At 27.9% G+C, this 15,064-nt stretch overlaps 1 protein-coding gene across 1 annotated transcript; it reads right to left on the bottom strand.

Annotated features, from left to right (window-relative positions):
* Positions 1 to 11,127: 11,127 nt before the first annotated feature.
* On the bottom strand, positions 11,128 to 12,632 carry LOC107866249 (NADPH-dependent aldo-keto reductase, chloroplastic-like). Its single transcript, XM_016712394.1, has 5 exons — positions 12,513 to 12,632; positions 12,213 to 12,388; positions 11,833 to 12,076; positions 11,454 to 11,633; positions 11,128 to 11,355 (listed from the first exon to the last, which is right to left on the bottom strand). Exons 1-5 carry the CDS (start codon positions 12,630 to 12,632, stop codon positions 11,128 to 11,130), a joined length of 948 nt encoding a protein of 315 aa, XP_016567880.1.
* Between the last annotated feature and the right edge of the window lie 2,432 nt (positions 12,633 to 15,064).

Here is a 15,064-nt window from a genome sequence, read left to right as displayed (position 1 = left end):
TATGTGGGATAAATTATTACCATCATTAAATGTAAAAGAAAACTAAATTAACTTTACTATGTGGAACCCACCTAACTTCATCCATTGCATTTTCATCCTTCTCCCTCAATCTTCAATTTAGTCTTTTTTTTTTTAAATCAAAATTTAAAACTAGTTTTATTACTACATTGATCATAATTATATAAAATATTTTTTAGAAAAGTTCATCAACGATTATTAATATATTGATCATAATCCTTTAAAATATTTTTAGAAAAAGTTCATCTATGATTAACTAATTTCGAACTTATCACAATAATAAATTTATTATTATATAAAAGTCATTCAACTCTAAAGTTTATCACATTTTTTTAAAACATTAGCTAGGGTTGATAAATATGAACAATATAATTTTTATAATGTGTCAGTGTTTATTATATTTAAAGTATTTTGAATTTTGATTACCAATATTGAAATATTTTGAAATTAGACTTACAAAATTAAAAAATTATTTAAATATAATAATTAATAAAATTATTTAATTAGAATACATATTTTTTGCCATTATTTTTGGCCCAAAAATGGCCATAAATGTATAAAGACTATACTAACCTTTTTCTTTAAAAAAATAAATAAATCTTTACTATCTTCTAAATTCAAGAAGTTCAATATAACAAAAATTTATATTGAATAATTTATGACTATCATCAAATATGAAAGAGGAATATTTATTCAACTTTAAAATGGGAGACCCACCTTAATTTCACCTTCTATCCAATCACACCCACCCTTTTCGTCCTTCTCCCTTAATTTCTCTTTAGTCTTTCTTTTTTTTTTTTATCAAAATTTAAAATTAATATTATTATATATTGATCATAATTTTTTAAAATATTTTTGGATAAAGGCATTAGTGGTTAACTAAATTTTGAATTTATCACCGAAATTTATTTATTTATTAATTATATAAAAATCATTTCATTCTAAAGTTAATCACAAAAGTATTTTTCTTAAAACATTAACTAGGTTCAACGAATATGAAAAATATGATTTTTATAATGTGTCAATGTTTATCATGTCTAAAATATTTTGAATTTTGATTATCATTATTGAAATATTTTCAAATTAGACTTATAAATTATTTAAATATAGTTTAAATCTATTAAAATATCATAATTAATTAAAACTATTTAATTAGAGGATATATTAATAGTGAATATAAGTAATATTCACAAGTTATCAAATTACCGTAATATAGAGGTACAAAATTACAATAATAATGTGTCTTGATAGCTTTAGTTGTTGTTAACTAGGGTCCACAAATGTGAATTTTGTGATTTTCACAATTTCTATAATGTGTCAATATCTATTATGTGTATGATGATTTGAATTTTGACTACCGTTAATGAAATATATTAAATTATATTTAACATTTATCTAAATATATAGCTTAAATTTTATTTAAATATAATATTACTTAATTAGAGATCATATTAATAACAAATATAAATTATAATTTACAAATTATAAAATCGACGTAACATAAGGACGTAAGACGACAACATTAATGCATGACTCTCATGAGTTGTTGTTAATTAGGATCAAAATATGTGAACTATACGATTTTTATAATATGTGGATGTCTCTCATGTTTAAAGTGTTTTGAATTTTGACTGTCGATATTGAAATATTTTGAAATTATATTTAAAAATAATTGTAATAAAATTAAAATTTATTTAAATATAAAATTTAATAAAATTGCTTAATTAAAGGACATATTCATAAAAATTATCAGTAATAATTCACAAATATCAAATCAGCATAACCTAAGGGTCTAAGGCTACAACATTAATGCGTCTTGATATCTAGAGTTGTTGTTAACTAGGGTCAACACATGTGAACTGTATAATTTTTAGGATTCTATAATGTGTCGACGTCTATTATGTCTAAAGTGTGTTTGAAATTTTTACTCTATTATTTAAATTATTTAAATATATAGTTTAAATTTATTGCAAGTTGGTTCGAACACCACGACTATAAAAAATAATTTAAAAATAATTAATAATTAGAGTTCATATTAATAACATATATAAATGATAATTCGCAAGTTATCAAATCGGCGTAACATGAGAGCATAAGCCCCCACAACATTAGCGGAAGACTTTTTAGGATTGTTGTTAACTAGATTGACACACATGAACTATATCAGGTTTATGATTTCTATAATGTATTGATGTCCACCATGTCTAAAGTAAGACTCATATTTGATAGCAACTAACCCTTATAAATGATACTAAATTGATATTCATGACACATATATTATTTATTAAAAATATATTAATAAATAATTATATATATATTTAGAAATAATATTATAAAAATAATTGATTCATGTTTTTTGATATTTTTTTATGACCCACGTAATTTAATTCAAAAGAAAAGAAAATATGAATCTATAACCTTGTTCAACAATAAAATTCTATTTTAATTCAATAATTAAAATAATAGTGTAGTTAATCAGTTATGCTAGATGAAGAAATAAATAAATTAATTAATAATAATAAAAATACGTGGCATAACATAAAATTACAAGAAGTAATGATTGACAAATAAAAAGAAAGGAAATGGAACATAAATAATGTAAAATAAAAAAATTAAAATTAAAAAGCAAAAACTAAAATAATAATAAAAAAATTGAATGATGAAAGAGGCCAAATATCCATGCGACACCTTTTGATTCGGATAGAATTTGATGAAAGAGGCTATATTGTTATTTTTTTCCTTTTAATTTTAATTTATAAATAATTTAAAATAAAAAGTTAGTAAATGTATAATTTATTTGTTTGATAAAATAATTTTTTTTGTGTCCAATGAGTGTAATATGAAGTGATACAAATTATTTAATAGGATAAACTAACTATTAGTAATAATTTGTTTTCACTCTAAATACTTAAGTTATTTGTAATTTTATTTAAATGTAATATTTTATTTTATTCCTTCACTTTAAAATTGTTTTATACATAATTTTTTAAAATGTTTAAAAAATAGGTATAAAATTACGGAAAGTATAGCGTAAGATTTTTATAATATAGCATATTTATGCTTGATTTTCATAATTAGGGTCGACACTTATGAATTGTATAATTTTTGTGATTTTTATAATATGTCAATGTCTATCATAACTAAAGTACTTTGAATTTTGAGAGTTGCTATTGAAATATTTTAAAGTTATATTTAAAAAAAATTAACTATATAGTTTAAATTTTATTCAAATATAATAATTTATAAAATTAATTATTAGAGCTCATATTAAAAGAAAATTTAAATAATGATTAATAAGTTGTCAAATTGGCATAAAATAAGGGTAAAAAAACGACAATATTAATTTATTAGTACTCTCCTAGGTTGTTGTTAACTAGGTTGAATAAACTTCTTTGAAAAAGATTTCAAAATGCAATACTAAATTTATATTGTGTCTACATAGTGATTAATTTTTTTATCATAAAATCAAACACTAAGTTTCATCACAATAATATATTTACCGATCCAATTAAATTATATTTTTAATCATTTGATTTGATTTGATACAATCTTACCGAGTCTTACAAATAAATTTAAAATATAATTTAAATAGATCAATGATTATAATGTAATTATTTTTAATTAACTAATTGTAGACGATTCAAATAAAATTTTGTTGTGTTTTAACTTAAGTTTTATCATGATCAGATATTTTGATAATTTTTATGACTCTCAAATATTATTTATTGGAATAATACTTTTATGGTCTATTATTAAATTGAATTAACTAATAATTACTGCAAATGTAATTATTGTTAGTTGAACAAGGATTAATAACTGAACATAATAATTATAAAAGTGTATCTATACAATAATTTATATCTAAATAAATGGATAATTAAATTTAATTGCTTTTGATCAACTGATTATATTAATTTTAAACAAATTAATTTCACTAAGTGTTGCGTTATGTTTGTTCGATAATAATACCTTTATTGTAATGGCGTCGATAGAAGTTCCGTATTTTGAAATGAAATCTATGTAAGAAATTATAGTCAATTTTTGGATGAAAGAAAACCTCTTTATAAAGAGCAAAATGAATAAATTAAATTTCATTTTTTGACTTAATTATTTTTTGACTTAATTATTGATTAGAAGATTTAGCTTGTATGAATTATTATTGATTTGATACCAATACCAATAATGAGCTATTTCAATATCTTAAGCATATATATATCCACGATTAAAATTAATTGATAGCCTTGTCTTACATATAGAGTATTTGAAGTGTCATTAGAGTTGTCGACGATTGGACCCAATTTTATAGATTATAAATTTTAAATGTAATTTTTAAAAATAAGTAATTATATTAACTTTGATTAACTAATTATATCAAATCTAAACAAAATTTTAATAAGTCTCACCCAAGCTTATCCTAATCAAGTGCTATGAGAATTAGTATTTATTATGTGTCTTAAATCAATTTCATAAAATTGATATTATAGCTATTATATGTCCTTTACTTTGTTATTTTCTAATAGTACACAAAAATTATGGTCAAATAATTTCTGTGCTCTAAATTTTAAAGATAGAATATTTTTATGTCACAAACATATTTTTAACGTTAAATGACGTTTATGTTTGAAGTTTTTTTATGTGATAGAATCAATGTTATGTAATAGCAGATAAATTTTACCTATCTTTGATTTCAGTTATTCAATTTTTCAATTCTTTCTAATTTTCACCTACAACATGTCTAATGTAAGTGAAAAAAATTATTTTTCACACGATAAAAGCTAATTTAGTAAAAGTAACCTCAGTAAATTTTTTAAACAAAATATTATAATTAAACAATATTTATACTTCAGGTTATTAAGAAATGTGAAAACAATTAAGTGTGGACATAGTTAATTTTTATTTAGAGTGCTAACAAATTATGACAATGGTTAGCTTAATATCTATATTGAGTGACCAACAGCAGTGGTGGCGCAGCGGAAAGGGGCTGCCCCAACCTACCCAGAGGTCGAGGGTTCGACCTTGGGTATGGACAAACACTCTGTTGGGAGCTCTCCCCCCAAATGGGGCCCGACGCGGGGCGAATTTGGATATAGTCAAACTCCTAAAAAGCGGGCACCGAATACCGGGTGGTTTAAATAAATAAAAAAAATCTATATTGACTGATTATTTTAGGTTGATGTTTACTAGGGTCAACAATTATGTACTCTATGATTTTTATAATGTGCTAATATCTATCATGTCTAAGGAATTTTGAATTTAGACAATCGTTATAGAAATATTTCTTAATTATATTTTAAAACTATTTAAATATGTTGTTCGATTTTTTTAAATATAAAAATAAAATTACGTAATTAAAGTTTATATTAATAACAAATAGAATTAATGATTCACCAGTTAATAATTATATTTTAAATTCACCAGTTAACAAATATAATAATTAAAGTACGTAGGATCGCAAGACCATAACATTAACGTGTGACTTTCTTGAATTGATGTTTAACCAATATCGACTTTTTTTGAACTATATGATTTTTATTTTGTGTCAATATCTATCATGTCTAAAGTAATTTGAGCTTTGACTATCACTATTGAAATATTTTTAAATTATATTTTTAAAAAAAAAAAATTCAAATATGTAGTTTAAATTTATATAAACATAAAAATTAATATAGTTCATTAATTAGAAGTCATATGTATTAATAAAAATATAAATAATGGTTCCTACGTTATCAAATCGGCGTAACATAGTGACGCAAGACTACAACATCAATGTGTGACCTCTTAGGTTATTGTTAATTAAAGTCGACACTTATGAACTATATTATTTTTATAACTTGTCAATGTCTTTCACGTTTAAAGTGTTTTAAGTTTTTATTGTTTGTATTAAAATATTTTCATATTATATTAAAAATTGTTTAACTAAGCAAACTTTTAGTTTTAAAACTCGTAAATAATTTTTATTCTTTTCTTTATATATTTTTATTATCATTTATATATAATTTAAGTGCAAGATTAACATAGGGTAATTTTTTTTATCAACTAAGAAAAATTTTATGCGAAATTTTCAATGTTATGTGACTTCTTTCCTCTGTACTACTAAAAATAGATAGAAAAGATTTGAAATGAAAAAAAAAATCATTTGAATTATCATGAGAAAAATCATAGCATAATTAAAATTGTACAACTGAATTCATAAAAAAATAATGAACTTTTTGTGTTGAAAATTTTGATAATTGCTTATTTTATGTAATACTAAACTACGAATCAGATTTCAGCAAAAATAAAAAACTAAAAGTTATTCAAAATATTGATACGTTTTAATATATATATATATATAGATATATATATATATATACCTCTTATTTATCTATATAAAATAAAGAGATATAAAATTTAAAATTAAATAATAAAAATAAAAATTATTTATAGGATAAAATGCATAATTAAGTAGATATGATACATAAATATATAATGTTAAATTTAAAATTTAAGATAATACTATTTTGGTCACACTAATTTTGCATATATGAGAATATAATTAATTAATTTAATATTTTTAATTTTATCCTACACTATTCTTTTCAAGCAATAAATATTATGCAATCATATTTATGAAAATGATGTTAATTTGTCAATTCTCATGTATTGAGATAGTTTTCAATGTATTGGGTAAGAGTAATAAAATAAGGATTTTAAATTTAAGATGAAAGGGGCAAAAATATCTAAAAAAAAAAAAGTACTTTATAGTGTTAATAGGATTTATCACTATTATGGCCAAATTTTATGGCTAAAAGGATAAACGTAAGTTGAGTATTAGAATTAACTACTTTACAATGGATAAATTGAGTCACAACTTCAAAAACTTGCACCTAGATATGATTCTTTTATAAAATCCAAATTCTACCATTAGGAGCATGACTGTTATTGAAGTGTGCAGTTGAGTCTTTAGCCACTTTAGTTCTTGTTTTACGTGCATTGTGAACATTTACTCTAATTTCAATGATACCCATTTACTCCACCTTATTCTTCTTCAAAAAGAGAGCAATCTGATTCTATTTAAAGGGCATGTTAAAACCGCAAACATTCCATGTGCATATATTATAGCGGATGAAAGTTACTTCCACCACCTGCACTAGTCTTATTGATCACCATCAATACCCTTACCCCTACTCTGAGTAAAATTTTCAAGATTAGCATCATCAATACCAGTGATAGGAAGGGTAGTATTCAATGTCGAAGTGCCTACCTGGTTGAGAACCTCTAGAAAACCTTTTGTCTGGTCAGTTGTTGCATCACTAGTATCAGCAGTCATAGCAGGAACAACAATAAAATAACCTTCTCATGTTTTTCACTTGTATCCTCTTCCTGGTCCTTAACCTCTTATCTTTAGACTATTCTCCTACGTCTTTGATTTCTCCTTCTTCATAGTGGCTGCTGAAGAGGCTCAATGGGTACCCCAGGCTTTTTCTTCTTCCAATAATCATCTTCAGTGTGTCCAAATTTATTACAGTCTCCACAATACCTTGGAATCCAATCAATCATACTCTATTGGCCGTTGTATGACCCCTATAGGTGTATGTAACTCCACTTTGTAAGAGGATAGATGTCTAATATCTGTTTCAACTAGTACCCTATCAAAGGAGATACTCTCTATTTTTGCAGTAAACTCATCTGTGTATAGCGGCTTCCCCACTATACTAGCTAGTTTACTCAAAGAGTCATCTAACCAGAAACCAAGCGAAAGACTAGGAAATTTAACCTACAATGGTATTATGTTCAGATAATCAAGGTTAAATTCAAAATCCAGTATCCAATTCTTCAATATAAATGGCCTATTCGGATAAGTATAAGGCCCTGATTGCATTACTAGGTCCCTATCTGATAGATTTGCGAATTAGAATATATAATAGCCATCATCATAATATAGTACCTGAGGTTTTAAAATAAAATTCTAGACGTGTATGATATAATTCTCCATGGTTTTGAGATTGAGTACTTCCAACACATAACCAATCAAAGAAGTACTCCAATTTACTCAAGGTATCTTTCTCCTCAATTTGCACTACGAATGTATCCCATTTCAAGAAACGAGGCACATGCATAAGAGGTTTCCCCATCTTTATCTTTTATTATTAATGTCAATAAATTGGAGATGAATTACGTGGCAAGATTATTATATTAATATTATATTATTATTTAATATTTTTTAATGTATCTATGTATATAAATATTGATTCAAAATTTTATAGTACGTACTTTTTAATTAAACATAAAGAAAAAATTTAACTAAAAATATTATAATAGATATTTAAAATAAATTCTCTCTATAAAATGATTTTAATAGTAAAAGTTCATTAACACATGTCTTTTTTCGTCATTTGATTCTCAAAATACTTTTGTTTCTCAAATAAGCAGTTTTCTAATCGCAGTTTCAAATGGGCTCTTAATCATGTTTTTGTCTTGGTAGTAATTTTCATTTGTCGAAATTAACCTCAATGGTTTTACAATATTTTGGATATGGTGAAATAATTAAACGTAAAGGTTGTCTCGGGTCATATTGGCCGCCAGATTTGTGCTAATGAACTAAGCTAATTAATTAAAGCCAACTAACCCCAAGAGCAATAAGAATTTAATTGGTCAATCTGCACCTCTTTTCTATCTGTGACAGTGCCATATTTGTTTCAGAAAGCTTGTTCAAGTTTCTTCGAGTCCAGAGGTAATTGGTAATCAGATCAGATATTTCATATAGGAAGAAAAGCAATCCTGAGTGAAGTAGGAATGGGTGTGAAATAAGGAGATATGGTTTCTAAAGATGACTCGACTTTATATGTAGGGTAAGATATGTAAATCGAATAGTTCTTTAAGGATCAGCGGCTAAATCGATTAGAAAATTGAGCACACTGCTAGACTGTTAATTACAAAGTTCCAAATCCGTTTTTCAACCGTTAATCGGATATCAATAACCCTGTCTTGCGGTTGAGTTATTAATTACGGGTCGGTTTTAAATAGCCCTAGCATGAGCTGCACAAAATCTCTCTACTGTATGGTCTTTTGTGTAGTTCACTCAGTCATGGCAATCCTGCTTTGTTAGCAGAAGTTTGAGCTATTAAGGTCAACATCATCTTGAATCTTATGTTGCCCAGATGGCTACCATAATTTACAATCTAGAACCTGAATGAAAGGAACGTGTAGACAGTACTCATAATTCATATAGTAATTCTTTTTGTATCATGTGATACAATTTCCCAAACTCCTCAAGCAGATTTCGTCTGCCGTTATATCTGGAGGAAGGCCCAACTGGCCCTAATCACCAAGGAAACAGAAACTGAACAATTGTTATGAGGATAAAATACAAAATGTCAAGCTGCTGACTTCCATTTTGAAAGAAATGTAGTTGAAAACCGCCCATTTAAATAATATTAATGATGCATTAATAAAGTCAAATGGCCCAAACTGTAAACATTAGCAGAACATGGTGACCCCGTCTGTTTATTGCCCAACTGAAGGAAGTAGTTTAATGTAAAGGGCAATTATATATTTTAAGATTTGCAAGAAGTTTATATATTAGTAAAATGTTTAAATAAAATTGGAGCAACTGATGCAGGGTAAAACTGCTTACAATTGTAGTCCAATTTTTCTCTAGACCTATGCATAGATAAAGTTTTAATGTACCAGACTATTTTTTTTCTTTTTCCTGTTTATATTAAGTAGGAACTTGACCTTAGAGATGGACAGAGGCAGGGTAAGCTGGCCAATTTTTTTTTTAGCACGACCCCATGTCCCATCCTGATTGATAGTATAGAAAATAATAGTTCCCCAATAGACCAGGTTTACAGAATTTGCTTGACAAATGTTTCCCCCAAATATAGAAGCTTCAGAAAATTTTCTTTTATAAGGGAGGTCGAATTTTTTTATACATTTAATTAATACTCCTAAGAGATTTTTCTATACATTCAAATTTCTTTAGCATACATTTAGGGAAAAAGGAGGCCTAATCAACTTACAATTCATTATTAGAACAAAAGAAGCTGTTGATCACGCGATAACTTTCTTTGGCATCTTAATTTATACTTTCCCATGTGTCATTAATCATTTTTTGTCCTTTTGTTGTATAATCAGAGAATCAGATATGTTTGAACTCAATGGGATATCCCTTGACCTTTGAGTTATGGATGGATTAGTGCTAATTGGCAAATTTCCCTATTAATTAGCTCAAAGCTTATTAAGTCAACAACAAAAAAATTAATCAGGAGCTTTTTCCAAGCAATCATGCCACCAGTAAAGAGTAATGACAGTATCAGTTAGGCTTACAATATCATTAATTAATTAACTGGTAATATATGTAGTACTTTAGTATACTGTAAAGGTAGACACCGGAGACACAATGATGCTCACACTAAGTTCCTTCCAGTTTGGAAGGGGGTGTTCCGTATGTATGCAAAAAATTATCCTAAATTGCTTATATATAATCTAGACAAATAGTATGAGAGAGTAGGGGTTGGGCGCTACGGAGTGAGGGTGAAGATGAGGTGTGTTATTGGAGGTTGGAGAAAATATACAATCAATGTGGAATGTCATTTATAGAACTTATTTTTCCTACTTTCGTTACGGAAGTTATTTTCCACATTTTCAAAAACTTATAATTTCCTTAGAGAAGGTATGTTCCAGAAACTTTAACCAACCGAACATAAAAAAAATTGAATCAGAAAGTGTTTTCATTCATACGCCCTAAAAGTATAATTTGAAATCTTCCGAAAATTGTTTTTTTGAAAAACCATTTTTTACCGAATCATAACGAGGATAATTTTACAAAAGTAGACAGGTAAATTTGCATATTTTATCGTAATGGAATCTGTCATGTTAAAATCTTGACGCGGTTCAAAGTTCCATCAAGGGCAAAACACAAATACGGTATGATATAATTTGCTGATGACAAGATATTAATAATGACCCTATAAAGTAAAACACATGGTGATTTTAAATATTTCCAATCACACGTATAAATTTGGACTTCTTTTCTTTTATCAATATATTATACAACTAGCTAGAAAGTACATATATTCATTGTTGTATCTTTAGACTTATAAGAGTTAGCCAAAATTAAAGAGAGAATTAAATCTCATCATCCCAAAGTTCTTGGACAGTTCTGTAAGGGCTTGTAGTATCATTAGATAGCCAGTCTCCCCTCATGATCTTCCTCTCCTCCATTTTGTTTATGTCATGTAAATCCCATTCATCTAATTTCAATTGAAGGGCTCCTATATTCTCTTTCATTCTTCGTGCATTGAAGCTCTTCACTATAACGCTTGCTCCTTGAGACAAGCCCCATCTTAGAGCAACCTAATAAATTAAATGACGACAATTCAAGAAATTAGAAACTTGTTCTAGTGATTGAAAATTAAATACATATTAATTTGTATTTTTGAGACATTTCTTACTTGAGCTGGAGTTGCATTATGCTTGTGGGCAATGGATTGGATGATGGGATGATCAACGACAGAAGTAGTCCCCCATGCATTACCAGGACCACCTAAAGGTGAATATGCACTTACATGAATCCCATACTCCATACATACTGCCCTCAACTTGCGTTGCCTCCACATTGGATGCATTTCCACCTGAATCAAATAAGCACATCATCAGAAAATATTCTATAAATGAAAAGTCATGGGTGATCTAGTTCATGAAATAGACAGTAACTGTTTTAGTGTAACCTGCAGTGTACAGATTTTATATATTTCGCACATATATTGATAAATAAGTTTGGCTAAACTGTATATGTTGGTAAGTTTTCCCAACATATATATATATATATACCTGATTGACAGCGGGAGTGACACAAGAAAAGTCTAGCAGGTCTTGTATTTTTGTGGAAGAAAAATTGCTGACCCCGATGGACCTACACAAGCCCATCTCTAAGCACCTCTCCATACCAGACCAGGTGTTCTCCATGTCCAATTCCTCGAAATCTTCTTCTGCCGGAATTGGATAATCCACCCATGGCTTCAAAGCCACTGGCCAATGCACCAAATACATGTCTATGTATTCCATCCCTAACCTCCTGCAAAAACATTCGTACAATGGTTTAACATTTTTGTTAAAATTATGATCTAAGCTAAATTATTTTCAAATATAGAAATGTGTCACTCTTGACTAATAATTAAGGAAGAACTAAAAAGAATTGTCAGCGTACTTACTGTAGAGTTTGTTGAAGAGCAGAAAGAGGATCATGGTGATCACTTGACCAAAGCTTAGAGGTGACATGAATGTCTTCTCTTTCAACCAATCCATCATGAATTGCTCGTCTTAATGCATTTCCCACAGCCGGCTCTGAACCGTATATTTTCGCTGTATCAAAATGTCTGTAACTCATCTGCACGTACAGAACCATACCGTGGCCCAAATTAAACTTAATTCATGCACAACTACTATTAACATTATCAAATTACTTAAAAGATAATTGCAGGTAACTATATTTCAAAAGTTCGATCACATACCTTGATCGCCGTTCTAATGGCTCTCTCAGTTGTTTCTCTATCGTTTTCGCCCGAGTAAGTCCCCATACCTATAATTGGAAAGGTTTCACCATTGTTTAGCATTGTCTGATAGCTTCTCATCTTTCTCTTTTTCAGTATGATTTGCTCTCGAACTTTAATTGGTGTATGATATAGCTGATGCATGAAATCAATTTAGAGTGGGTTTATATAGTTTGCTTCCTCCAAAAAGTCAAAAACTTTCAGACGTGACGGTGAGATACAATTTCCTAATTAATCGACAGATTTTATTTGTATCCATATCTGGAGGACGGCCCAACTGGCCCTAATAATTAAAAACAAAAAATACATAAAAGTAGCATATTTAAGTATTAAATTACAAAAAATAACAATACTTTTATCAAATGACATTTTGTAGCATATGTATTTGTATTTTTGTAGTAACAGTTTGCAAAAATACAAAATACATATCGATCATAAGGGTAGTAAAAATCATATGTATTTGTGTTTTTGTAGTTATAAAACTATTGTTATGAAACTCATAATTAAGGGCATAAGTATACTATTTCTGAATTTTACCCTAATTAAAATATTTTCCCAATTCATTTTTACTTATTCATATTTGAATTGACACACCTTTTGCAAAGTAATTAATGAAATGATACTTCCTCTGTCATTTTTATTTGTTATGTTTCGCTTTACAAAAGTCAATTTGACTAATTTTAAAGCTAAATCGAAGTAGGTTATTTTAATTCAAAGTTTAAATGTTCGAAAATAATATGAAAAATGTTATAAATTGCAATCCATCTCATATTAATGTAATGAAAAACTAAATTTTATTGGTCAAAGTTTATGTAATTGACTCTCGAGAAGCAAAATGTGACAATTAAAAATGAATGAAGGGAGTAATTTTCTATATCCCCTTGAATATAATAAATTTAATATTTTAAATTTTTTATTGGAAAATGAATAATACTTAATAATAAAAATAAAATAAAAACTAGGTGACAAATTGTATTTTGATTTTTTAAACTGTATAATTATCTTGATTTTTCGAACTGGAGACTGTTTTTAAATAGTGAACAAAGAGAGTAGCAAATGTACAAATTATAAATTTTGATGAGAGAGAAAGGTCATGCCGCTGACTTCCATTTTGATTCCCCCCCCAAAAAATGTACTTGATGACCGCCCCTTTAAATTTAAAAATGGTGCAGTAACAGAGTCAAATGGCTCAAAACTGGAAATATAGGGAGACTCCCCCCACCCATTGTTTTATTGCCCAAAGTGAGAGAAGAGCAGATGAACCCAAAGATCAGTCTAAATATTTTAAGGTTTGACATTTGATTTATTTGTACAAACTAATAAAATGTTGATTAAACAAAAGCTTGAATTGAGTCTAAACATGAACATATATAACTGTGAATGGCCTTAATCAATTTCTTTTCCCCAGCGCCGCCCTCCCTAGCCATCTCTCCAGCCCAATTTAATTATCGTACGTAATAAAATTAGTATAAATAACATAAATTCAGGATTTTGTTTCATAATTTTCTTTGTTCTTTTGAATTTTAAATATCCTCTTTCTCAAATTTTAAAACTGCATATACATAACAAACTTTCCATATACATTACTAACATATACATAACAACTAATTGATTTAACGAAACTGCATATATAACAAACTTACCATATACATTAATAATATATACATTACAACTAATTGATTTAAGGATAGATCAGCACCTGATACATAACTCTTTAAGTACTAATATCACAGAGATACATTCAGATACATACATTTTATGTATCAGTAGCACAAAAAAGCATTCTGATATGTGATTTAAAAGTATTTAACTCGACATTGGAACTTTTCTTGTCTTTGACTCGGGGTTGGGATTCCATCAATGCTCAAATTGTCAAAGTATTTTTGAAGTTCGTTGGAGGAGTGAAACTTTTGAGGTTTTATTAGATTTTGATTGAGGAAAAGAGGGAAGATGAAGTGGCTGATTGGTGGCTCGCTCGCTGGAGCAGCAGCGATGGTTAGTGCGATCTCACCGGTTGAATAGGTTGTTGGTCTGTTGAGGTTTGCTCCTGTTCATCGTGTAACGATTAAAAATTTGATAAAATATGTGAAATTTGTAATTTTGTGTGATTTGACTATTTCACCTCTCTCCATAGTTGTATTGTGGTATTTCTGGGGTGTGGGGTGTTTGGCATGATTCCCAATACATTTGGTATCTTTTATGCGATATTGTAATTTTTGGTGGCTTTGAGAGCCTTATTTTGGACTTATGTGGTTATCTTTTGATTCATGTGACGAGTGGCTGATTAGAAAATTATGATAACTCATTGATTCGTCTGGTATCTAAATATATGATTCGTTTCTAAGTTTACTAGATCGAAAATTTATAACATTCAAAAACGTATAGACCCAATGTCACATTCAGTAAAGATTTAGACTGCACCACCAACTACGGAATATCAATTTTATGTTAGGCAGACCTTTAGTTCAGATTCCAATGCACCCGATCTCATTTCAACTTGTTGGTCGGAAAGT

The sequence above is a fragment of the Capsicum annuum genome, chromosome 3, assembly GCF_002878395.1.
Source record: "Capsicum annuum cultivar UCD-10X-F1 chromosome 3, UCD10Xv1.1, whole genome shotgun sequence".
Lineage (NCBI taxonomy): Eukaryota > Viridiplantae > Streptophyta > Magnoliopsida > Solanales > Solanaceae > Capsicum > Capsicum annuum.
The sequence above is the reverse complement of the archived record's forward strand: the minus strand, read 5'-3'. Positions and strand labels throughout refer to the sequence as shown.

Coding starts and splice junctions, on each gene's coding strand:
- LOC107866249 (XM_016712394.1), bottom strand. CDS start 12,632: ATGAGAAGCTATCAGACAATGCTAAACAATGGTGAAACCTTTCCAATT. Junction 12,389..12,512: donor CCATTAGAACGGCGATCAAG/GTATGTGATCGA, acceptor CTGTACGTGCAG/ATGAGTTACAGACATTTTGA. Junction 11,356..11,453: donor ATAATGCAACTCCAGCTCAA/GTAAGAAATGTC, acceptor TTAATTTATTAG/GTTGCTCTAAGATGGGGCTT.